At 46.2% G+C, this 26743-nt stretch overlaps 1 protein-coding gene across 5 annotated transcripts; it reads right to left on the reverse strand.

The window, feature by feature from the left end:
* Positions 1-890: 890 nt before the first annotated feature.
* On the reverse strand, positions 891-26505 carry LOC120726348. 5 transcript variants are annotated; one of them, XM_040019848.1, is made up of 14 exons: positions 25284-25477; positions 24682-25147; positions 21023-21499; positions 20543-20936; positions 20303-20377; positions 20123-20197; positions 19938-20042; positions 3760-3888; positions 3554-3658; positions 3378-3457; positions 3063-3188; positions 2821-2880; positions 2460-2555; positions 891-2361 (listed from the first exon to the last, which is right to left on the reverse strand). In XM_040019848.1, the coding sequence occupies exons 1-14, from the start codon at positions 25370-25372 to the stop codon at positions 2197-2199; spliced, it is 2442 nt and encodes an 813-aa protein (XP_039875782.1). In that variant the 5' UTR covers positions 25373-25477; the 3' UTR covers positions 891-2196. The 5 variants fall into 5 exon arrangements, with proteins under 5 accessions (XP_039875782.1, XP_039875783.1, XP_039875784.1 ...); XM_040019849.1 differs by lacking the exons at positions 891-2361; positions 2460-2555; positions 2821-2880; ... (3 more) ...; positions 3760-3888; positions 25284-25477 and adding an exon at positions 26176-26505 and having other exon boundaries at positions 17993-20042; XM_040019850.1 differs by lacking the exons at positions 891-2361; positions 2460-2555; positions 2821-2880; ... (3 more) ...; positions 3760-3888; positions 25284-25477 and adding an exon at positions 25916-26133 and having other exon boundaries at positions 17993-20042.
* Positions 26506-26743: the final 238 nt, after the last annotated feature.

Here is a 26743-nt window from a genome sequence, read left to right on the forward strand (position 1 = left end):
CCACAGACTCCAGGGGACATCCCAGCACGGAGCTAGACCTTAACAGAGTCCTGCAGGTATTTAAGGTTTATTCAAGAGCTAGAGAGATGGTATGTGTAGTTTTAGAAATTCGAACAGAAAAGAAGGCAGTCAAAATTATTGGATTTGTGAAGTTGAACTTAATAAACTGTTCGTAAACGACCAGGTTGTTTCGTTGATAACAGCTCGATGAGTTATTCTGTGTTTGATCCAAGCTTCAGATACTGTAGCTGTCCTGATGTCGTGGAAATGGACCTTCCCTCCCCTAGTCGTCACTGTCCCCGTCTCCATGGAGATTGTTAAAATAGTTTTGTTTACTGAGTATCTTTGCATCATCGCTCGACTGCCAAACTTGTTTTGTGATCTGACTCTGGCTCACCTTTAATAACTCACTACAGGTAGCTGTTCATGTAACCCTGTTTGACTACAGGATGTGTGGTTACCCTGTCAACTTCAGGTTCAACTCACATCGTACCTGGCTACACAGTCACATGGTAACCATGGATACACTACTGTCTTAAAAACATTATATCAAAGTGTTTGTTGTTTGTGAAGACGCAGTACTGCAGGGTTGTCAGCAGGTGGCAGTGTTGAATGGTCACAGGGACATGTAGTTATTATGGGCCGTCTGGTTGTGATGCATGGCTGTGACCAGCAGAGGGCTCACGGCTCACCTCTGTCTACAACTCATGCTCTTATATAACTGAGGCTCTTATGTAAGACACATGAAACAGTCTCAGCACTGACAGAAAACTCACCCATCCTCCGGGAAGATGCTCGTCTCCATGACAACATCCTCAGGAACACATCACTGCACAGGTGATGCAGTGATGTGTTCCCCCCCCCCCCAATGAAACACATAAATAGTTTTTGTTGTTTAATTTCTTGCTTTTTTTTATTCGCTGTTTGAACACAAGGACATTTTCAGGCAGGAGAAATCAACCAGTTACAAGCAGGTAACAGTAGATGACATCATACAGCAGGAACCTCTGATTGGCCAGGCCCTTTCTTTAAAGGAAGACAATTGGTGGACAGGAGTACAGGTAAGTGGGGGTGTTTCCCCGACGGAGCTGAGGACACTGACTGTGTGTGTGTGTGTGTGTGTTGTCATGCTCAGTCCCATGGTGGAAACAGAAACACACATACAAACAAATAAATAACAAACAAAAGCAAACATTAACGACTTCCTACCTCGTTAACTAACCTAACTCACCCAGGTGAGCACTAATTGATTTTCTAACTAAGGAGCCAATCAGCTGCAGCCACACAAAAAGGACAAGAAGAAACGAGGTGACATCATCACACTAAAGCTGCGGGAATGGAAACTAAAGCTAGCTTCCGATTGGCTGTGAGTTCAGCTGTTTCCGTGGCAACAAAAGAGGAGACATTTATCATGGCCGATAAGACAAACCAGTTAGTGAACTGGTTTGTGGTTTCTGGACTGGGAATGATGTAGAAGATGTGGCTCATTATCAGAGAATTGAGATCTGACTCCAGACTGGCTGATTGATCAGTCACCTGACTATGAGGTCATTAATTACTGTGATTGGTCCTGATCGTTTTTTCTGATGACACAGCCGTGACATCAAGAAGGTGACATCAGATACAGAATCAGAGTCGATGTCTGAGTGTTTCTGTGTTCACGTCTCATCTCTGACTTTAGTTAAAGAATGTCAGTGTAAACAAACACGTCGTAAACAAACAAATAAATAAACAATCAATAAAGTGTACATTAAGGGATCAATAATTCTCTCTTTGATTCATGCAGACTGATCCACCATGGAGGTGAACACTGGCCTGTCACTGGCCTCCAGTGGCAGTGACATCAGACTATGTGTGCGTGCTGATTGGTCGGTTTGAGGGTGGGTGTGTCTGAGTTAAAGCTGCACCGAGGGGTCCTATCAGAGAAAGAAACTGTATGTTTACAACTACCAGGGAATCCACTGAGAAACAGACACTTTAAACAGTCAGTGAACGCATCGCGATCATGGTCAGTAAACACATCATGACCCTGGTCAGTGAATGCATCATGACCCTGGTCAGTGAACACAACATGGAAATATAAAATACAGCTGGTCAGTGTGAGGCTGTGACAGGAAGTGGAAACATCTGGATGAGTGCAGCTTTCACGTGTTTGTGTGTGTTTGTGTGTGTGTGTGTCTGTGTCAGTGTGTGTGTCTATTTGTCGTTGATTCGCAGTTTGAAGGAGACGCGTCCGGCGAACTTGTCCCTGTCACTGCCGGCGGCGAGCGTGTTGGAGGTCACTTTACACTCCACGTTGATGTCTGTGTTCAGAGAGGCGTTCAGGAACTTCACGGCCACTAGAGGCTGAGTGTAGTTCACCTGAGACAGTAAACACATCGCATGTCAGTATTAGTACAGTACTCTGTGTGCACTGAGCATGTACATGAGTGTGCACTGAGTGAATACTGAGCGAGTACCTGGGCCTTCTTGCCGTAGTACGGGTAGTACATGAGGTTGAAGGTCCCATTAGGAGGATAATAAGCCAGAGGTCCGATCTTGTCGCTGTCCTCCCTCTGCACACAAACACACTGATCAATACTTCTGATTGGTCGTCAATACGCTTCAATAACCTGGAACTGGAGGTTACTAACACGTAACTCTGCTGTGATTCTGTGATGGAGGCACTAAGGGACTCTATCATGATCTACTTCCTGGTCTGCTGGTCTTACCCACTCATTTTCACCCACTCTGTACCTCTGAGGATGGAGACGACACAGGTGAGATGAAGACAGGTTCACAGACAGACAGACAGGTTTACAGACAGACAGGTTTACAGACCTTTGCTGCACAGGTGACATAAGGAGACTGTCTTTCCTTCCCCGGTAACATCCCGATCACCTGCAGCAGGTAGAAGAACAGCTCGTGAGAATGTCATTGGAGGGTTTGAGGTTAAAAGTCTCTTTTGATTGGCCGCTTTCTGAAACCTACAGACAGGAAGCACTTCCTCCTCTGGCAAAATCATTTTCATTGCAGTAACACTAGAGTGTAGAGTGGCTTAACATGGGGGTCAGAGGTCATACCCGGTTCAGTTTGATGAGGATGCACGGCTGTCCTTTGTCGTAACCATAGAAACGATCCAAAACCCCCGAACACTCCTCCAACATCGTCCGATTGAACTGACAGGAACGTTTGGGATTGTTCCTCACCTGCAGAGAGAGCAGGTCAGACAGGTGTAGATCAGACAGACAGGTGTAGGTCAGACAGACAGGTGTAGATCAGACAGACAGGTGTAGGTCAAACAGACAGGTGTAGGTGAGATAGTCAGGTGTGGGTCAGACAGGTGTGGGTCAGACAGGTGTAGGTCAAACAGACAGGTGTAGGTCAGACAGGCATACCTCTCCGCTGTCCTCTTGGATGAAGTACTCGTCAGGTGTGCATTCATCGTTGGTCTGAACCTGATAGCTGTCGTTGTACGCTGCAGACACACAGGTACAGACACAGGTGTGACAGGTAAGTTGGCAGGTAACCTTTCAGTTATATTGATAAGTGGTTAAAGAGGCGGGGCTCTTACGGGACAGGAAGGAGTTGAGGTTGTGGATGAAGCCGTCCCAGCTCTCGGTGTCTGAGGTGGAGAAGGTGATCTCCAGCTGGTTTCCCTTTGGGCGAATCATCATCCCTGAAACAGGAAGCAGGTCAGCGCTAATCAATCACAGCTGAGCCTCATGAGCCTCTGTTGATAAACCCCGCCCCTCTCTGTTGTGGGTGTGGTGTCCTCACCTGGAGTGGCCAGCCGGTCCTGCCAGGTGGGCTTGTAGTCGTCGAGCGTGAGCAGCAGGATATACATGGTGAAGGCGAACATGCCCGCCAGACACAGGTAGAAGATCAGGTAGAAGAGCAGGATCAGCCCTGTGGAGGGAGGTGATACCATGGTTACTCAGAGCACAGCATGCCCCTCCCCCGTTCCCTCCTCTAATGTCATCTTTATAATCCTCTTGTGCTTAGCCCCTCCCCCACCCCTCGATTCATACTGAAGTAGGTCATCGGTGTGAGGGGGAGGGGAGGTACTGTAATCTGCTCAGCCTCTGTTCCTCTTCATCCATCGTCTGATTCCAGCTGACCTCAGAGGGGCTCTGATGGTCACATGACAATATCTATGGCAGACTCAGGCTCGCCGCCATCATCCAACCACTAAGAGAAGACAGAGGTGAGAGAATCACACGCTCACTGAGAGCCTTCATTTCCTCATCAGATGAAACGTCCTCATCCACACCTGGGAAGAGTGCAGGCCTCTAGAGTGCGACCAATTTAGTCGCAAATACGACCAAATTTTTCAGTGGTGCGATTAATAAATATTTGGTCGCACCTGTGCGACCAACTGTTTGGGTAATGTTGGGATTCAGAGATTCTTTTAGTGCTACCATATAATCTGCCTTATGAAGAATGTATTAATAACATGTTTCACAGTATCATTTATCAGTAATATTTCCTGCAGGGTTCATAAAATTGCATTGAATATGTCTGTCATCACATTGACCTTTCTATTTTTACAGGTTAAGTTCATTTTATACACAATGCATAAATGTGCTTGGTTAAGAGTTGATGTTCCATTCTAGAAGGTTTTAAGCTTCACTGGTGAGAGTGTCCAGATGATACATGCTGAGGGGAGATGAGAACATAGTAGGTTAATTGCATGCATGCTTACAATACACATATTAATGTAGTAGCAGGTTTGAGTGAAGGCCTAAGCGTCTTCTACTTCAGTTTGAGACTGGCTGCAAAAGTACTCTATTTAGGGATTAATGACGTGGGTCCATTATTAGCTCTCAGAAATGCTAAGACCTGAAGTTATTACCTTAAAAGGCAAGTAATGTAGAAAAGAGAAGCTATATGTCAGATTATAGTTATTTAAAGTATATGTGATGAACCCTTGTCTGTACGAGTTGAACTTTTGTCCGTCTGTCACCAGGTATTTTTGAACTGTATTGACGTAGGTGTGATATTTTATCCTATAAAACCAAAACCCATTGTATTTTTGTCAGAGCAACACATTCTGTATGCCGACGGTTGGTTGTTCTCCTGTGATAATAAAACTCATCGTTTGATTGCACTTTTCCGGAGTCTCCGTCGTTTGTTGTCTGGTCTAAAGTTGATCGATCTCGCAACAGTAACAAAAAAAAAATCTCTGCAACTCTCCGTGTGGTCAACAACAGACACACATTATGTCCCTATCGTGGACTAAACCAATCAGAGATAGTCAGGGGCGGGACCTCTCTGATTGGCCGTGGTCCAGTTGAAAGTGCAGGTGGAAGTGGGAGGTGAGTAGCTTGAATAAAGCGATATCGATTCATTAACGGATTCCACACAAAGACGTAAACACAGAGCGGACCCGACGCATCAGAATCAGCTTTGTCTTTCTCGGCTTTCTCACCCGACGGCCCGCAGACGGACACGCTGTCGGAGCTCAGCGATCCTGATGCGTCCGGTCCGCTCTGTGTTTACGTCTTTTTGCGCTGATTCTGAGCTGCAGGTTTTGTCTCTCCAACCAAAATTCACCGAGCCAGCAGCAAAAGAAGCAGCAAACTGCGCTTCACATTTGATCAATGTCGTCATGAATTCCCTCTGACTTTTGCTGTTTTGCTTCCACCACGATAAAAATCACACTTCCTGCACAGCTCTCTCTCTCTCTGTGTGTACTTCAGGAACAGTTTCCCGTCTCAAATCTGTTTTCAACATGATTCATTGGCTTATTATCCACCAGTCTACCGTTGTTTACAGCGCTGTCTTTTTCTTTTTTCACTTAAATGACCTCGGACAAGAAAGCCTAATTTCTGCTGTTCAATACTGAAGAAATTTAAACTTCTTAAAATTATGCAAAATTGCAGAATATTGCAGAATATTTTTAAGGTTATCTGCTATAAAAAGCCAGACCAGGAAAATCTCCTTCATGTTTTTCTGTTTTATTCTCAGTTACTTTCACACAAAGGCATCTGCTGTGATGTTCACAATGCTGATGAAGCCTCACATGTATCAGTACTGATAAATGATCAGAATTATGATATTTCTGACTGTGTGAGGCTAAATTGAATCAAATCAGGACTTTGAAAACCAGAATTGAATGGATTATAGAAATCAGTGATGATACCCAGCCCTAGTGAGCAGCCTAGACCTGAGAGAAGTGGATGTAGCTGTGGGTAATAAGAAAAGATGAAAAGAACGATTGATAACTTTTTTGTTAAGTTAAGGCCTGATCTGTCTGACATTCATAGCCAGCTCTGACACGGTGCCATCATTCTTTGAATGCTGAAAAAGCAGCAGTGTATCCAGGAAACACATTATATGCTGCGATAAATGCACTGCCCAAGTGTCCCCTCTCCCCACTGCCTTTCAGCAGCAGGCAGCAGCAAACATGTCGTCAGAGGAGCCGAGATGATGATTAAGTTTAACATTTTCCACAATATTGACAAAGCACTTTAAGCAAAAGTTTGTTAGTTAATAATTTACAAATGAATATTGTCTGTATGGACTTCAATTCCCCCCCTAAAAAGTGCAAATGTAAAACTGCGGTGTTAAGCGATGCGGTTGAAAAATTTAGGCGCACCGGTGCAACCCTGGCAAAAAGTTAGTCTAGAGCCCTGCTATAGTGGCAGAGAGCCGGTGGAGAACAAACAGGTCCTCACTGTCCTGTATGTCCCCCATCACTGATTTCATCACAGTAGATGTCTTTCTGAAAGTGCAGAGCTGAGTTTAAGGATATAATCTACCCACTGTTGTCATCGTCAACGCCCTGTACAGCTACCTGAATGCGACTCGAGGAACAGAGGTTTTACCTGTTCACTGTGACAGCCAGTGGGCTAGCCTTGCTTTCCTGTTGCCTGTCTCTTTCAGGTGTCTAGTTGGTGGAGCTGACCCAGTTTCAGATGCAGCACACCTTAGTAGGCCAGTCCCCAGTGTGTTATAAAGAAACTCTGACTGAACATCCAGGTCTCCTTCTTGGCTCCTTATGCTTCCCTGGGTGATCGAGAGCTTATCCTGACATGGTGCATTCAGCCATGGATGTCGCACCACTTAATCTGTTTTTAGGTTTCTTTACTTTGTTCCATTAAAATATCTTATAGCATATTAAGCCTTTGTGTGGTCTCTCTCTTCCTTGTCACATCCTTTGAGCCAGGTTGTGCAGTTATTTTGGTCTGATAAGCTTTCTAATGTTTCATTAAGAGCTCTGTACTACCTTGTTAGATTGAAGGTAGTGCTGTCCGTGTTATATTTGTCTAGATAAATTGGTGACTTGTAAACACAAGGTCAACTATGGAGTTCCACAGGGTTCAGCGCTAGGACCAATTCTGTTTACATTATACAGTGGGGCAAAAAAGTATTTAGTCAGCCACCGATTGTGCAAGTTCCCCCACTTAAAATGATGACAGAGGTCAGTAATTTGCACCAGAGGTACACTTCAACTGTGAGAGACTGAATGTGAAAAAAAAATCCATGAATCCACATGGTAGGATTTGTAAAGAATTTATTCGTAAATTAGGGTGGAAAATAAGTATTTGGTCACCTCAAACATGGAAAATCTCTGGCTCTCACAGACCTGTAACGTCTTCTGTAAGAAGCTTTTCTGTAAGAAGCTTTTCTGTCCCCCACTCGTTACCTGTATGAATGGCACCTGTTTGAACTCATCATCTGTATAAAAGACACCTGTCCACAGCCTCAAACAGTCAGACTCCAAACTCCGCCATGGCCAAGACCAAAGAGCTTTCGAAGGACACCAGGAAAAGTATTGTAGACCTGCACCAGACTGGGAAGAGTGAATCTACAATAGGCAAGCAGCTTGGTGTGAAAAAATCAACTGTGGGAGCAATCATCAGAAAATGGAAGACATACAAGACCACTGATAATCTCCCACGATCTGGGGCTCCACGCAAGATCTCATCCCGTGGGGTCAAAGTGATCATGAGAACGGTGAGCAAAGATCCCAGAACCACACGGGGGGACCTGGTGAATGACCTGCAGAGAGCTGGGACCAAAGTAACAAAGGTCACCATCAGTAACACACTACAACGGCAGGGAATCAAATCCCGCAGTGCCAGACGTGTTCCGCTGCTGAAGCCAGTGCATGTCCAGGCCCGTCTGAAGTTTGCCAAAGAGCACATGGATGATACAGCAGAGGATTGGGAGAATGTCATGTGGTCAGATGAAACCAAAGTAGAACTTTTTGGTATAAACTCAACTCGTCGTGTTTGGAGGAAGAAGAATACTGAGTTGCATCCCAAGAACACCATACCTACTGTGAAGCATGGGGGTGGAAACATCATGCTATGGGGCTGTTTTTCTGCCAAGGGACAGGACGACTGATCCGTGTTAAGGACAGAATGAATGGGGCCATGTATCGTGAGATTTTGAGCCAAAACCTCCTTCCATCAGTGAGAACTTTGAAGATGAAACGAGGCTGGGTCTTCCAACATGACAATGATCCAAAACACACCGCCCGGGCAACAAAGGAGTGGCTCCGTAAGAAGCATTTGAAAGTCCTGGAGTGGCCTAGCCAGTCTCCAGACCTCAACCCCATAGAAAATCTGTGGCGGGAGTTGAAAGTCCGTGTTGCTCGGCGACAGCCCCAAAACATCACTGCTCTCGAGAAGATCTGCATGGAGGAATGGGCCAAAATACCAGCTACTGTGTGTGCAAACCTGGTAAAGACCTATAGTAAACGTTTGACCTCTGTTATTGCCAACAAAGGTTATGTTACAAAGTATTGAGTTGTATTTTTGTTATTGACCAAATACTTATTTTCCACCCTGATTTACGAATAAATTCTTTACAAATCCTACCATGTGAATTCATGGATTTTTTTTTCACATTCAGTCTCTCACAGTTGAAGTGTACCTCTGGTGCAAATTACTGACCTCTGTCATCATTTTAGGTGGGGGAACTTGCACAATCGGTGGCTGACTAAATACTTTTTTGCCCCACTGTACATGCTTCCCTTAGGCCAGGGGTCTCAAACTTGTGGCCTGCAGGTCACCTGCACTCCATGTCATCCCCACTTGCGGCTCACATATTGACGTGAAGAAACACTTTTAAAATTATTCAAAAAATGATTTAATATGAGCAGAGTTTTACAGGCATAGCGCTAAAGAATGTAGCCTCATGGGTAGGGATGGGTATCGTTTAGGTTTTATCCGAAAAAAAGCACCGAAATGTGCGCTGCTTTTCGGTCTGGTTACTACCGTTTATGTCAGAACCGGTATCCGGTGCCATGATGGCACCGGATACTGGTACCCATCCCTACTCATGGGTAGTGTAGGGAGGGAGAATGAGTGGCACTGCCCTTTCCATTATGTGTGTGTGAGCGCGAGGGAGGGGGAAAAAAGAGAGTGAAAAGTACAAGGTGCCACCCATGAAAAAGCGGAAGAGGGAAGCTTGTAAATACACTGCAGTCATTGAGTCTGTCCGTCATAGTCTGGTATGGTGTCTCCCTCCTAAACAGTTGACCTGTCACACTGCTTCACATTGCTAGATATAATTGTACATTATACACTCTGTGGTATTCATTTCCGTAATCCTGTTTTTTATGTATATAGAATTATTATTTTGTTGGTGCCGTTTACATGTTGCTGTGTTTTACACTGTGGTGCTTCAGAGACACCATCGACCGGAACCAAATTCCTTGTATGTGTTTGCACACACACCGATAAACATGACTCTGAAAGAAACCACTGCAGCCAGTGCAGAGCTATTAAAACTCGACTGTACGCTGCGTTCACTGCCTCCAAAACAGAAAAGTTAAGTTGGGACAGCCTTTCAACTTTCCAACAGTAGATTTTGACTATACCGCTCTACCATGATAGAGCATGTTGATGGTGTCATCTAGCTGCACCTGTTTTGGTTGAAAGCATTGCAGCGGCTGCAAGCAATATCATCTGCAAATTATGTTCACGTTTCGGAACATGAGGAAAGCCAAAAACTGCGCTTCCTGCACTTCTGTACCATTGATTCATTAATGTTGAATTCTCTCACAGCTGCTCTATTCCCGTGTTGTTGCAGTACATTAATGACTAACCTCGTATTGTGGATGGATTATCTCAGTTGTTCTCCTGACTGAAGTTTGGTCCGTTTACAGCATCCTGCCATGCGATTACATTTGTCTCTAACCATCAGGAACCCTCATTCTAACTGTTATTGAGTGGAAAAAGGTTAGCGTTCATCCTCCAGCTTCACTGTGTTATGCTAACATAGCTGTGTCGCTAGCGATCAAAAGCACATCATTATATAGTAAAGTCAAAATTTATTTCTACAGCACATTTAAAAGACTAGTGTACATCGAAGTGCTTCACAATAAAACCGCAATGCGGCCAGAACAAGAAACAAATAGTACAATGATACTTAAAATTGCATTTAGTTGGTGTAGTGCAGACCGAATGAAATTCAAAGTGATTTGTTCAAAAGCTAATTTAAACAAGTGTGGTTTTAAGCGTGATTTGAATGATTGAATTGATTCCGATGTATGGATTTCGACTGGGAGATTATTCCAGAGTCTAGGAGCGGCAATGGCTAAAGCACGGTCACCTCTGGTTGTTAAACGAGACCTTGGTTGCATTAGGAGCAGTTGGCTGGAGGATCTTAGTGCTCTTCTTGGGTTGTACAGATCAAGCAGATCAGTTAGGTAGCTAGGGGCCACGTTAGTTAGAATTTTAAAAGTGAGCAGAAGGATTCTGAAACCAATGCGATATTTGACGGGAAGCCAGTGTAAGTTAGCGAGGACAGGGGTGATGTGCTCATGCCTTCTAGTGCCAGTTAAAGACCACACGCTTGATCTGGTATTGTCATCCAGTCTGGACGTGTGCATTACGGATGTACGGATGTATGGATCACCAGCTTCTCCGCGGCCTTTACTAACTCTACTTTTTATGATATCTACTGTAATACAGCTGATGAACGTGCTAACTCCTTTATGTCAACATGCTCCTCGATTTCAGACATTGTGGCTCCATTAATGACTTAACGCTGAAGGCCAATTACCAACCATGGCTGAATGAATCCACTCGTGCTCTCTGGCGGGAATGTCGCCGAGCTGAGAGGAGATGGAAAAAAGACAAACTCCAGGTGTCCCTGGACATCCTGCATAACTGCCAATCAAAATATCAGAAGACTGTCCAAACTGCAAAAGCTTCATTTCTGTCAGAAATTATTACTAATATTTAAAATCTTCTAATCCCTGCTCTGCTGCTCAGAGGGATGCTCCCCAGCTCTCTGTGAAAGGTTCTGAAATTACTTTATAGATAAGATCTCAGCACTAAGGGCGCCATATCTGCCGGCAGTCTGAATGCTCTATGGCTTTTCAACAGTTTGAGCCCGTATCCTTTTCGACTTTAAAAGAAATAATTGATCGTTTGAGAAGCTGCAGTACGCTGCATGACATTCTTCCTTCCCGCATTATTAAGGAAGCTGACCACTATTGGACCCTGTATCTTACTTTTAATGAACTCTTCCTTGTCATCAGGCTGTGTTCCAACTGCCTTCAAATACGCAGTTGTGCAACCAGTTATGAAGAAAAGCAACTCTGACCCCAACGCTCTTTCACATTACAGGCCGATTTCTAAACTTCCCTTCATGTCAAAAATTTTAGATATGAAGGGAAGTTTTATATACCAGCTAGCCCAACTTCAGTAACCCTGCAAACGTCACTGCTGTTTAGTTTTCTGTCTTCATTTATGTTGAAGTGATAGCAGAGCTGTGTGTAAGGCTTGCAGACGTGTTTCTTCACTGTGACCTCTGACCTCTGACAGGAGCTGAGAGAAACTCTGTCTCACTGCTGTGAACCGGTACTGTGTGAATAAAGCTGAGGTGACTGTTTCCACCCAGAGCACTACCACCCCTCCGTCCTTCCTACAGACCTTCCACAGAAACTCCATCAGCTCTGTCCAAACACACCTTGTTCCCCTTCAGAATAATCTAGAACCTTCTATAACACTGGTACCCCCTCAAGGACCAGCTGTAGATCATTTTAACAAGAACGTCTCCCGAGCTCCCTCCTGAAAAACCGCGACCTCACTGTGGTCTAACTGCCTGATTCTGGATGTTTTGTCTCCACCCCCTATGGTCATGTGACCAGTAAAGTGACTACAACCTTCATCTGAGTCAGTGACATGTTGTACTGTCCCTTTAAGAGTCCTCAGGAGCACACTAACATATCTGCCCGTGTGTGAGTGTGTGTCTTAATCTGGATTAAACAGACGAGTTTGATTGGATGGTACTCTGAACACACACACACATTAAAGAATGACCTTCATACAGGACATGGCTGTCAGAGGGCGAGCAAGCATCACTCTCACTCAGAGAGAGAGAGGCTGCCAACATCACTGCTTCAGTATTGGTCGTCATGAGAGTCAGCTGATCAGAGCTGATCAGGGTTATTGATCAGCTGTGATCAGTTATCAGCCTTCACTGTAACAGAATCAGACAGACGTTCCTCCTGATGTTTGCTCATCGACTATCAGTAACTGAAGTCTGTGACTGTATTGATCTCTGAGTCCACCTGTGACACAGCGAGCTGATTGGACCGTGGAACAGATCACCTGAGGATGGAGCTCTGAGCTCACAGACACATCTGGAAACAGCTAGAAACAGCTGTTTCTGACCTCAAACACACCTCTTCAGGTGCAGCTGACTCAGTCTGAGACAAACCAGATTTAAGCCGAGGTGCAGACCAACAGAGCTTTCATCCAATCAGAAACAGCCTGGGACGATCACCTGGATGCATCCAGGTAAGCAGACGCTCAGGCAGTGTAAGCATGTACAATGAGATTCACAGCACCTCCTCCCCACGTGTGGAGAGACAAAGGAGGCGAGGTGCAGAGTTCTGTGGTGCTATAAACATATGAACGGTCTCATCTTAAACAATATCAGAAAATAAAGCACTCTGTGTGTGATCTCTGCTGTGAGTGAGCCCAGGAGCAGACAATAGGACGACTGTAACAACCCACCTGTGACAGGCAGGTACACCTGGACAGGTGGGAGCACCCTGCTGACATCAGGAGCTCAGGTGTGTTAGCCCCGTCCTCAGCAGGTGTTCACAGGTAAACCCTCTGCTAACAAAGCTCCAATACTCATTGATTATAATCAATACATCAGTTCAGAGCTAAAACATCCCGTCTGCCCCGAGGGTCCCGCCCCACAGTTTGGAAACCACAGCTTTAGTTATCGATTAACCGGCTGCCCTCTGCTCAATCAATGATCAGAGTGTGGCTGATAAACGGACCGTTAGCACGATCGATCCGCGTGATCGATCAGTAATCAATAATCAGCTGTGCGCGTGCACAGATACCGTGAACACACAAACCGATTCGCGGAGACGCGCACGGATACCGTGGTACTGACCCCAGCTGGCGGCGGTCCGGCCCAGCAGCTCGTGCGTCCTCGGGTTCCAGAAGAATTCCCGCCACTCACTCGAGCCCTTCCGGTCGTCCTCCTTAGAGCCGGACATGATGGAGCTGACGGAGGTGATGGAGGTGATGAAAGACGAGGTGATGATGGAGGCTCTCCAAGTCCCTGATGACGAGGATGCGGCTGACGGAGCGCGCGGACACTCGCTCTCCGGGATAAGCCCCTCCCCTTCAGCGCCCACTGACGTCACCGCCCGGCTCGCCAATCGCGGCGCAAGGAGACCCCGCCCTCTGCGGGATTGACAGACCGTGACATCATAGACCGGACCGTGAGGGGGAACGTGACCGTGACGTCACTCACGTGTACCATAACCAGCAGCTGATCGACTGAGCAGACGTCATCACGCACGGCCAGTTTATTAGAAACACCCGAGAACTGTAATCAGAATATTTAGTAATCCCCGAGGAAATGACAGTAACAGTACAAGTACTACAGGTTAGTATATAATTATACTGACACACTACACACACTGTGTGTACAAATACTACAGGTTCATAAATACATGTGTTAGTTATGATGATGCTGACTACAGAGCAGCTGATTTCGTCAGAATTAATGAACCCAGATTCATCCAAACTGAAATTGTAGTTTTTCTTTGAAACACTACAACTTTACTGAAGTGTGATGTATTTAATGTAGTTACACTGTGACACTGGCTTTACTCAGTTTGTAGATGTTTGCCGTAGACTGTATTCAGTGTTCAGCTTACAGTCAAAAATTATTAAGTCTCTTACAAAAAGTGTTTTTAAAATGTTCTTATTTCTTTAAAGTTGTATCTGAGTAAGAGTTCGTACAGTGTGATCCAGTGCAGAACGCCAGCTATGGGACCAAAGAGTAACTGTGATGTATTTGAAGCAAAGACAAAATAACATTTAAAAGGGCAACAACAAAACATAAACATAAATTAGCCAAACTGCAGTGGTGTTTTAGCACCTGCTAAAAGACGTGCAGCAGCATTGTGGACTGACTGGAAGCGATGGAGAGACGGGTGTTGAAGGCCCAACCAGAGAGAAGTGCAGCAGTCCAGTCTAGATGTGGGACGTAGCTGCAGGACGAAGGCTTTATCTTTAAAGCAAACGTGTTATTATCACATGCCTGGATCAGATAAAACAGCTGGATCTCCCAGTGACTGCAGAGCCTTCAGCCAGTATCACTGTAGTCTGTCCAGTTTCACCTGAGTGCTGTATCCCATCATGCACTCTGCTCAGTAAACATGACAGAGCTGAAACAGAGTCTGTCTGAGGACACAGCCTGAGTGTTTAGGAAACATCATGCTAGTTTTAATAGAGCAAGCGGATCGATCCACATATCCATAGCATTGATACCACGCTGGTATTAGTGTCGGATCAATACTACTGCAATACTGTGTTTCTATCCTCTACGTTCAGCACGAAGACCAGTGAAATGTGTTAAACGTATTTTTGCAGCCTACAGCACATTTAAACAACAGAAGCTGAACCAAAGTCTTTCAGAGACAGGAACATTCATGGTCTCCCAGAAAAACTTTCAAAATAAAAGCTGAAGGGTGCGTTTTGTTGTGGTAACTACTGTGGAAAGGTAAAGTCCCAGTTGTTGAGCGATCATTAAAATGTGTTCAGAATTGGTAAAATGATGATGATGTCACGACTCACCGCCTGCCCTACATAAGTTAGAAGTATCAGCATTGGTATCAGTGATCGATAGCAGAGCTTGCAGTGGTGCACTAGCTTGAAACAGTGTGACAGCTGAGAGGATGATGCAAGTCTGAGTCCAGACAGAGTCTGTTTAACCATGGCGGCTGTCGACCGCTCAGCCAATCACAAACCAGAAACATGTGCTTTGTGTTCGGCCCTCCTGATTGGCTGGATCCTCTCTGGGAGTACCTCAGGTGTGTTTTAACCTGCAGATCGACTTCACAGTAGAGCAGACAGGTCCTCGTGTTCTGGTTTATTAACACACAGTTTATTTATGATGTGTTTATGCTGCAGTGACTTAAACCCAACTTTCTTCTATCACAGTCGTGCTGAGGTCCAAACTCAGACCTCGTCTCTGTGGAAACTTGGTTTTATCATGATTATTCTGCATGTTTCTTAATGCCACACCATCTTCATCATAATGAATAACACAATTCTGTTTCCTGTGCATAAATAAAAGCCTCTGTGTCTCCATCTGCTCCGCACATCATCCTAACCTGTCCGGGTGTGTCCAAACATCAGACCTTTAACTCTTAACAGTTACAGCTCCTGAAGTCTCCTCCAGACTGAAGAACACGAGTCTGAACCGTCACAGAGCGGGACTCGTTTATTGAAACAGATATAATGAAATAAAAGGACCGAGTGTGACAGGGCTCCATCACAGGACAGTTACAGACACTTTTATTACACATTAAACACACACAGAGCCTCCTGCTGCCATTCAGTGTCTGAGCTGGTGCTCCTCCTGCAGGCCACAGCTGTGGATCGATCACCTGTGGATCAGCGACTCTACAGGACATCAGAAATGCGACATGTGGAGGAAAAAGCAGCAGCTCGCAGTCTGGACTGTAACATGTTCTTATCCTCTAACAGGGACCAGAAACAGGGAGAAGTCTGCCATCTAGTGGTGATAAAGTGGAGCTGCAGGGACATCAAGACGAGAGGACAGCAGGAACACTGAGGGGTGGATGAAGACAGATTAAAGGGAGACGAGCAGGAGACACAGAAACATCATAGATGATCTCTGCACATCATCCTGGAAGCATTCAGTGTTCCTCGTGTTGTCACGTTACAGCCTTATTCCATGACATTCATTTTCACCTCTGCACACAGTAAACCGTCTCTGCACAGTCAGCTGACTGTCCATGTAAAAGTATAACATGGACATAAGTACTCACAGCCCCGACACTCATGTTTCTTCAGCTGTGCACACTGATCTGTCAGTAATGTCTGCAATCTGGGCAATCTTCTGCGCCTCTCATCTAGTACCTACTCGGCTGAGCTCAACCTAGTTTCTAGGGTTTTCCATCAGGGAGTAGTACCTGGTACCAGGTACTTTTTTAGCAAATGCTGGCCTGGCTTTCCAACCGAGCAGAGTCAGTCTAAAAATGTGACATCAAAAGCCCCCCGATTGGCCAGCCAGAGGTATCATTAGATGAATCACGAGTTAGATGACACCTGGCATTTCTGAAACTCGGCAACAAGGGAAATGGTTACGTACAAACTGACATCCTGGTGCTCGAGTCTGACAAACACCCACAGACCAAGCAGCGGGTATACCATCGCCTCAATGTCCTCCATTGTGTTTGTGGCACATAGACACATGGGATTTTGGTTGTGTTCCCATGACAACCCCACACATATTGAGGTGAAACTCAAATGTAATAGAGCACGACACAAACAGAGGCGGGCTCAGGCGAGTGGGTGCTAAAGGAAACCAGCTACGACAGCCCGCCTGGAGTTTGCCCAAAGGCCTGTGAAGGACTCTCTGAAGGAAAAGACGAATGAGACATAACCTGGTCCAAAAGTGTGCTGGACATTGAGCTTGGGCGAAGGTTCATCTTCTGCAGTGTTGGGGAGTAACGGAATACATGTACCGCCGTTACGTATTTAAAATACAAAATATGAGTAACTGTATTCCGTTACAGTTACCGTTTAAACAGGTGGTATTCAGAATACAGTTACTTTGTTGAAATAAATGGATTACACTGCGGTACTTTGCTGTTTCATACTGTGGCGGGTCAGGACTGTTTGGGTTTGTTTGACAGCTACGTTCTGTTGTTCCAGGCGGCAGCGTTACGGTTGCCATGGTTACAGGGTGATGCGCTCTCTCTGCGTGTTTCCTGGGTGACAGAGCGCCTTTTCGTTGTTGTGCTAAGCTAACAGGCAGAATGCTACAGGCATAGCTCTAAAGAATGTAGCATCATGGGCAGTGTAGTCCGTGCTGCAGGGAGAATGGACTGCCATACACGTTATGTGTCTGTGAGCGAGGAGGGAGGAAAAAGGAGAAGTACGAGCTGTCACCGAGGAAAAACGGGAGCTGGAAGCATGTAAATATAATAATAACCACTGCAGCCAAGAAGAGTGCCTGACGAGCCCAGCTGTGAGTAAGCTGTTAAGACTCGACTGTACGCTGTGTTCGTGTTTTCCTCTGAAACAATAAGTTCCGTTGGAGCAGTCTTTCAATGCCTCTCTCTGTCTCTTGCAAGCAAAGTGACCCAGACAACAAAGTAAAGCTAGTTTTCAGCTACGAGCCGACAGGGACCCCGCCGTATTAGTCAGAGGTCCCTTTACTACAGTTCGGAGTCGCGGACCTTCAGTAACAGTAATAAATCACACAGCAATAGTACATTCACGTTGTTGTAAAAACATGATAATATATTAAGTAATCCAAAGTATTCAGAATACGTTACTGTCATTGAGTAACGTAACGGAATACGTTACAGAATACATTTTGGGGCATGTATTCTGTATTCTGTAATGGAATACATTTTAAAAGTAACCTTCCCAACACCAAGGTTATTATCGTTAATGAAAACTAACGAAATAAGGAAAACTAGAAGTGAAAAAACATTTCTGTTAATGGAAATAAAAACAAAAAGGAAAAACTAAAACTGTAATGAGTGTTCACAAAACTAACTAAAATTAACTGAATTTATAGCAAAAGTGTGTTTAGTTTTCATTGATGTGTGCGTGCAAAACTATTAAAACCCTGCCCAACACTGATCTTCTGTAACAAAAAGTGCTTCAACAACATATTTTAACAAAGGCTGAGAATACCTGTGCATGTGTTATATTTTTCTCTAAATGTTTTAATAAATCTTTAAGAATTTTAATTTGGAGTACTGTGTGTAGAATACTGAGGTCAAAATGAATGTCATCCTTTCTGGAATAAGCCTGTGACATGACAACTTGCTATTTTTAGGATGCAGTGGTACCATTACAGGACCACCACAGACCAGGACTCACAGGGACCTGCAGGAACCGTTTAGAACCACCTGTTTGGCCTCTCTGTCAGGGGTTGTGCCCCAGTGCTCATCACACAGAGGAGTGTGAGGAGAACCATACACTAAACATACAGAGAACTTTAAACACCTTTATGGGAGAAATGAGGGCAAAGGGCCTTGATCCCTTCATTAGCTCTTTCACACAGAGCTGGTTCTGCCTCAGCGTCTTCAGAGAACCAGCCCACCGTTCTACAGGTTTAAGACATAGAGCTGTGGGCTGGTTCATATGAATCTTCCTATGAAGATACATTTGGGGCAAATTCCGATTATGGAAGACAGTATCTGACGACTGACGCTACCATCTGTGATCTTTCAGCAGGAGCTCCTCCCAGAACAGGTAACATCAAAGGCTCCAACACTGGACCACTAAGGTGCTGGTTTTGGTTTTTGGTACCTGCCTTTTATAATAAGATCAGGCACTGGCACGTAGTTGGTATAACTCAGGTACATCACAGCTGAACTGTTTCACCTATCTAACAGCACCTCAACCAGGATCCAGGTTCATCTCCTGACTAGACTGACATATCAGAACCAGACCCATTGGAACTGCCAGAACATACGGGGGAGGGGGTATATAGTATAGGGTATACAGTCCTGTAGGAGGCAAATACTAATTTCACACAGGAAATTCCTTCTAAGAAAGGTTTACATGTGTTATCATAAAAGCAGGTCTTTTTACTACCAAATCTGATATGCACCCTTTGAGAAGGGCCAACCTATCATTAAGTCCTCTAGACCTGGACCGGTCAGAAGTGTACATGTCCCGACTGTGGGTCAGAGGATGGTCCTCCTGGGGGCACATCCTGTAGCAGGGTCCTGCCCAGTGGCCTGCTGATAGGATAGTTCGGGGCTGGAGCATCCTCGGCCCAGTCTATTCTGGGCAGCAGCTGGTCCATGTGAGGTCCCGGTGGTCTGTGCAGAACTGGGTAGGTTGTAATGTTGTGCTCCCGCTCGAGCAGCAAATGTCCAGGAGCTCGATTTGACCCATCAGGTCTGTAGGTTGTGATGGTTAGAAGAGACGTTTCCTGGTCCAGGGTCTGCAGGGGCTGGGCCTGCTGGTCCATCTGATACAGCTGCTTCTTATGGACCTGGCTGTGGTCCTGGTGGTCCACTCTAGGGGTACACAGCTGCTTCTTGTGGTTGTGTAGATAGTCCTGGTGATCCAGCTGGGCGTGCTCCTGTTGTTTCTTCTGGTTCTGGATGCTATCCTGGGCCTGGTGGTGTATGCTGATGTGGTATTGTGATCTCTTCTGATTCCGAGAAATATCCGGATCATGTTGGTCCATCTGGGACTGGTATGGTGGTTTCTTCTGGTTCAGGCGGTGGTCCTTTCCCTGTTCATCGACTGGAGGTTGGTACTGCTGCTGCTCTGGCTTTTTCTGGTTCTGGAGCTGGGCTTGGTGATCCTGGTTCTTCTCGAGTTCCATCTGAGCGTGGAACTGCTGCTTCTTTTGGCTCTGGATTTGGTTGTGAACCTGGTTCTTGATGTCCTTCCAGTGCCGCCCCCTGAGGACTGGTTCTAAGTCCAGACAGCGCTGACAGACCTCCTTACCTGGTACGGACTGGACCAGAACATGGACTCCTAATTGCCTCCAGATGGCCTCCTTCTCTGCAGAGGACCACGGCCGCCGTCGGACCTTCCTGGGAGCCACAGGGACTGAAAAACCAACAGAATTGCTGCACGATGAGACTAATCTGCTAAAGTCAAAGTAGTAACATGAATCCAGGTGGACTCACCTGAGACAGATGTCTGCATTCTGGCTTCAGGTGGAATCACAGAGGTCACTGGTTTGTTAGAGCTCTTTGACAGAACTGTGAACAAAGGTGGGCACAGATAGGTAAACAGCTCCAAGAACTGGTTCTATAAAGTTAGAAGTTCGGGAACTGATCCTAACCTGCGGCGAGGTGTGGACTCACCTTCTTGTCTGAGGTCCTTGTCCAGTCTTATCTGGACAGGTCGTTTCTTTGGTTTAGTTCCTCCATCTGTAGCAGCTGGAAAAGGAGAAAAACTGGGTCAGTAACATAAACTTTGGGATCCAAACTTCTCTAGCTGAAAATCCAAAACTACAGTCACATCCTGGTTCTTCCTAACCCAAACATTACTGGACGTTACTGAAGATGCTAAACTAAGCAGGGGGGGCTGGACTGTGGTCTCACCTGGATCTGGGTTCTGCAGCCCCAGGTTGTCCCACTCCCGGCCCAGCATGTGGTAGAAGTCGGTGGTCTTGGCGGCAGCCTCCCAGTCTCCGTCCTGCAGGCTCTCTCCGATAGCAATCTCACAGACTGTCTTTAGTGTTGTTTTCACCGCCAGTGGAGGGCGGCTCCACCTGTTTCCCGCTGCCTTCCTGGCCGCGGACAGCGCCAGGCTGAGGCGACCTGGGGCCAGCAGGTCCTGCAGGCTCTGGACGCCGGAGTCAAGGGATTTAGCGGCCAGGAGCAACCTGCCAAGTTCCCGGAGCTTTTGGCTTACGTAGTCGTACCTCCTCTGACCACTATCCTGGTTCCCCATCAGCTTGTTGCCATACTTACATATCAGCCAATCAGACTTCACCTGGAGGCAGAGAGGAGCCAGTTACCACAGAGAAAGGTCAGAGAGTGTAGATAGTGTTAGGTGCACAGACAGACATGTGAGCTGACCTCGTAAGACACATTATCTTGGTTCATGCGATGCAGGATTTCACTGCAGCTCTCAGACGCTCCACTGGAGATCGGCAGGAGCCGCGACGCTGCTGCCTGCACCCTGGTCCGTTTCCTGGCTCGGTTCACAGCGGGGTCAGAGGTCGTGTTCTGATCGACACTTGGGTCAGACGTCATAAGCTGTTTGGTCCCGGTCTCTGCAGTCTCACTAAGGGAATCCTCAGGTATGTCCTCTCTGGTGACATCACAGGGCAACTTACTTGTGGAACCAGAGGTGGCGTCGTTGGCGGGGTCAGCGTTCGCCTCGGCTTTGGACGGGTTGATGGCAAGCTTCTTGCGACACGACACCTGATGCTTCCACAGGTCAGCACGAAGGAAAAATCCAAGACACAATGGGCATGGCAGGTAGTTCCTCGCATCCACATCCTCAGAGGGCTGACGCCATGGCACAATCTCACCAGTGCCCTGCCGGATCACCTGAGGACACACAGGGAGGCGGAGTAAATGTACCTGTAAGGAACAGAAAACCTCACCGGTAACAGACAGGTAAACACAGGTGTTATTGTAGCATCTTTAAGTTAAAATATAAAGCTTGAGGCAACTGTTTATGTGACTTCCTGCTATAAATACATCCATTGATTCATTTTGTTCTGCTTATCTGGGGCCGAGTCTTGGGGGCAAGCCCAGACCTCCCTCTCCCTGGCTACTTCCTCCAGCTTGCCCTGGGAAACACCAAGACATTCCCACCCATAATCTCCCCACTGTGTCCTGGGTCTTCTGATGGGACATGCCCAGAACACCTCACCAGGAGCCCCCATCTCTAAGGGAGAGGAGAGGCACCTTTCAGAGAAAGCTTGTATTTCACCTTCAAATGTTTTTTGCCTTGTTTGGTATCATTCTCTTCAGCTCAGTCTCACGTGTCTGAATTTACAGATATGTGTTCACTGACATACTGTAGTAACACAACTGACCTGAAATCACACAAAAACATAAAAAGAAACTGCTACTAGGATTTAAACTGTAACAACCATAAAATTATTTTCATAACTTGCAAATACAAATACAACTTGTACATTTTGCAAACTTATATATTTTAAACAACAAAGTTATATACAACTATTTATCTAAAAATGCACCCACTGCACTAACTAAAACCAGTTAACAATAAGATGCCCCAATAATTATTTGTGTCAGTAAAGAAAATGTGTTTGTCCACCAGCAGACAGAGGAGCCACCACAGGGAAAAACCTGCAGGCCCGACAGCAGCAGGTGGACAGTGGAGACAGTCTTTACACTGCAATCTGCCTTTGTGACATTCATTAGTGCCCTCACTGACACACAACAACAACCCAACACGCTAACTATACACTCCACACAAAGCATCACAAATCTTCCACATCTCAAAACCTGTCTCTGTCTCTTGCTCGCTGCCGCCACCCCTGTAGAGCCGCCCCTGTAGAGCCGCCCCTGTAGATCCGCCCCTGTATCGGGCTGTAACGTTTAAAGCTTCCACTTGAGGGAGGTAACTCACATTACTGCTGCTGTAGTAGCTTTATTGCATTACAATCATTTATCCTGCGAGTTTGATAACTAGCAAAATAATAATAATTTTAAAAAAGAGCAACGTGAACAGTCTCGAAATCTATCTATTGAGCCTTAAAACGTTGACATTGTGAAAAGAGCCAAATCCTTTTACTTTTCAGGTGGATTTGGTCCTTGCCATGACTGCAGTGAGTGACTCAGACTGAAACAAATATGCAGCGGTCCAAGGAAGCAGAGGCGCAGAAATGTTGCTTTTACACTTTGAGTACACTTTACATTTCTCTGATGAGAAAATGATGCAGTCAGACAGTTATTCATGCTGAATGAAATACTGTTACAGTTTCAAGCTCTTTTAAGCACCACACCTGAAATTCAAGCACTTTTCAAACCTTGACAATATTAACATAGACTCTGCTTCCTTTACGGAGGATGAGTGGGATTCAGGAGGTCGTCGAAGAATTCCTTCCACTGTCTGATTATGTCCTCAGCTGAAGTCAGCAGCACTCCACCTAAACTACACACAGTGCAGGTGGAGCACTGCTTTCTCCTCCTGAATCACGGTTTGTCCAAACCTCTCCAAACTGCTCGCACACCTGAGGTTTACCTTCAGCCTGAGCCACGTCTCATTTGGCCTGTACCTGTTGGCTGCCTCTGAGGTACCACGGACTAACAAACCCTGATCCTTCAGCCTGATGGTCCCCTCTGCTGTCCACCACCTGGTTTACTTACTTTACTTTATTGATCTATACCACTCTTCACAGGACAAAAACCACATAGTGCTTCAGAATAATATAAAACAGATAAACATAAAACAGCACAATCAAATATTCAGCTAGTCTAAACAAATTAGTCTTAAGATGATGTTTAAAAGAATAAATACAATCCAGGGAATCCAGAGAATTGCACAACCTGGGGGACGCCGCTCAGATCTGTCCCCTCAGGTTTAAACATACCAACAGGTTGAGGCTGCGAGACTGAGTGTGAGGCTCTAAAAGATCAGTAATATGGACAGGACAGGATTCAAAGCTGTAAAGGTCAGATTTTAAAATGAATTCTAAGATGTAGCCAAATGTGACACATAACCATTTTTATATCTATAAAATATATGTGAGACTTTGACACAAAGACATCTGCTGTGATAAAGTACCTGAGGATAAAACAGAAGAACATGAAGGTGACTTTCTGGCCTGAGATTTTATAGCAGTTAAAAATATTCTGCAGTAGATCAAAAATGAAAGAAAGTCATGAATCAACATGTGAACATTACCTGATGCTGCTGACGTGCAGCAGAGCAAAGTTACAGACGATTACAGACACAGCCAGGGGTTTTGGAATTTTGCAGAATTTTAAGAAGTTTACATTTCTTCAGTATTGAACAGCAGAAATGAGTCTTGTGTGCAATAAGCAAGTGAATAAAGCAGAAAACAGATTTTTAGATGGGAAACTGTTCTTCAAGTACACAGCGAGGGATGTGCATGAAGTGGGATTTTATCGTGGTGGCAGCAAAACAGCCAAAGTCCCCAAAGAGGGAATTCATGACGATGTTTATGTGAAGCATAGTTTGGATCTTCTTTTGTTGATGGTTTAAGTCAACTTTGGTTGGAGAGACAAAACTGCATCTTGAGAATCGAACACAAAAAAAAGACGTAAACACAAAGCGCGCACCCGTCAGCGCATCACAATCAGTGGGCTGTCGGCTTTCTCACCTGATGGCGTGTTCGTGAGAAAGCCGACATCTCACTGGTTCTGATCCGTCAGAACATACCGATCAAATATGTGTTTCGGCCAAAACACATTTATATTTAAAAATCGATTCAGGATTTTAACGAATCAATATCGTGTTATTCAAGCTAGAATTGATGTGAACCCCTAATGTAATGCTCTTTTACGTAGCTTAGTTAAAAGCCGTGCAGCAGGATTCTGGCTGGAGACGGTCATGCTCAAACGTAGACTCTAGAATCTCAGGAACACACAAACCCCTCCTCCTCGATAAGGCAGGAGTCCATGGCTATGACAAATGTACATTAATTTAGTTGCACAGGTAACAACTAAAGGCACCTGAAAGAAACAGGTAAACTGACCGGTAGCAGACACACCGGTAAGACGCACAAACTGACCTCGATGTTGTGTAGATAGTTGCCTCGGCAGCGCAGGTGCTCCAGCAGCAGGTGGCGTTCTTTGGAGCCTGTCGGCAGGGTGCTGGCAGCCAGTACTTCCTGTTCGTCGGCATGCTTCCTCAGCAGGTGGCGTGCGATCTTCACCTGTGGCCGTCGGCAGAACACGCAGTAATGCTTCTTGTCCCAACGGCGCTTCCCGCCGCTCCACGTCCTCTTCACCGTCACGCCCTCCTTCTTGTCCTCCTGGCCCCGCCTCTTCGATTTCTGACCCCGCTTTTTCTCTATATGACCCCGCCTCTTTGCTCTCTGGCCCCTCCTCCCTAAGGTGCGGCGGTGTGGCTGACGCGCAGCGGGCTTTGCCGGCTCTTTGTCAGGAGAGGACGGGGCGTCGGAGGCTGGGACCTCTGTCTTGTTCTCCATGGCAACGTCAGCATGGTCCTCCATGGCAACAGACCTCGATGACACCCTGATGATAAAACAAAGAAGCAGCTTTAGCTGTGAGCTCCACCTGCAGTCCCTCAGCAGGAACACGTAGTTCAGGGACTCTTTGTAACTCTGTGTTTTTGAAAGTGCTCTCGTCTTCATAATGGAGGCAGCCACACCTGCACACCACATCAGTATAGGCATTTCCTTTATGGCGGGCAGTGTGTGAGTCACAGCTTATAGTGAGGACGACATCGATGCTCGACATTTTCTGTCTAAAGTACAAGAAAGCGTGTTTCAAACATCTGCACTTCAGATGCTCCACAGTGTGGAAACATCTGTATTCAGCTTCCTACTCTAAACATGGAGGAGGAGCAGCAGGTGTTCTGGATCCTTCACCTGAGCCACTGAGCGTGATCCTCCGAGGAACCATCGCAGGGTTCTGACACTGAACGCTCCTCACAGGGTTAAAGGTGCACACGTGTCTGCATCAGAGGCTCCTGCAGGGCCCTCAGGCTGTGGTGGAGTCAACATGAACACGAGGCCTCCTCCACACTTAACGTGACTGTGAGGAGAACACCTGGACCAATCAGAACCAGCTCCCCGCTGACACACACACACACTTCTACAGCTGGACTCCACATGTGACAAACATCTGGATTATAGAGGCTGACACACTGATCTACCCCAACATCAGAAGCACCTTGAGGAACCAACACGAACCCACCTCCTGATCTGGACCAGAACAAACAGCCTCTCAGACTGACCCTGCCAGCCGTCATCAGCCTGCAGGTGTGACAGGTGCTCTCACCTGCGCAGTGACCGGGCTGGAGTCACGCCACGCTCAGGTGTGACTGACAGGCGTCTCTGTCCGATAATGGAAGCTTATTTACGACAGCCTGGTGCTAACAGCTAGCAGCACACAGGCTAACGCAGCTGTTAGCACGGAGAGCTAACGAGCAGCTAGCTACAGCTAACCAGAACCGGAACCGAGCGCTGCTGGGAACCGGACCAAACCGGAAACACGACCAGAACCGTCAAGTGAGAGTACAGAACCGGGACACTCCTCACCTGCTAACTCCAGCTCTGCGCTCCCTTCTTCTTCTTTTACTCCACCACTTCTTCTTCGCTGTCGGAGGTGAAAGGGCGTGATACCGGTGCGTTGGCGCCTCCTGCTGGTGTGGAGCACTGAGGCTACAGATTCCTGTTAAAGTCAGGCGGTCCAGCCTCGAGTCTGTGATGGATGAAGCGGATGTTCTTCTGTCAGACAAACACAGAGGAGTCTCCCTGTAACACTGTGTTATATGACTGGTCTGAAGCACCACAGCATTAAAATGATGAGAGCACGCTCAGTTATCAGGGCGGCTGCACTAATCATGAACAAACACAAAGGTAAACACTGATAAATGTGAACTTTATCGGTGGTCACACCTGGATGCACCTGTCTGCTTCGCTTTGTGGCCTCTGAGGCTGTGATTAGAGATGCTGTATGACATGTGACGTTGTTGAAGCTGCCTCTGTTATCTTCATGAACCCTGTTCTTGTTGTCAGTCTGCATGAGGACGTGGACCCTCATTTATCAGCTGCACACTTTCTGTGGTCACTGCAGGCTCTGAGTGAAGGCATTAACACATGATGT

Source organism: Simochromis diagramma, unplaced genomic scaffold (assembly GCF_900408965.1).
Source record: "Simochromis diagramma unplaced genomic scaffold, fSimDia1.1 OVJJ01000485.1, whole genome shotgun sequence".
NCBI lineage: Eukaryota > Metazoa > Chordata > Actinopteri > Cichliformes > Cichlidae > Simochromis > Simochromis diagramma.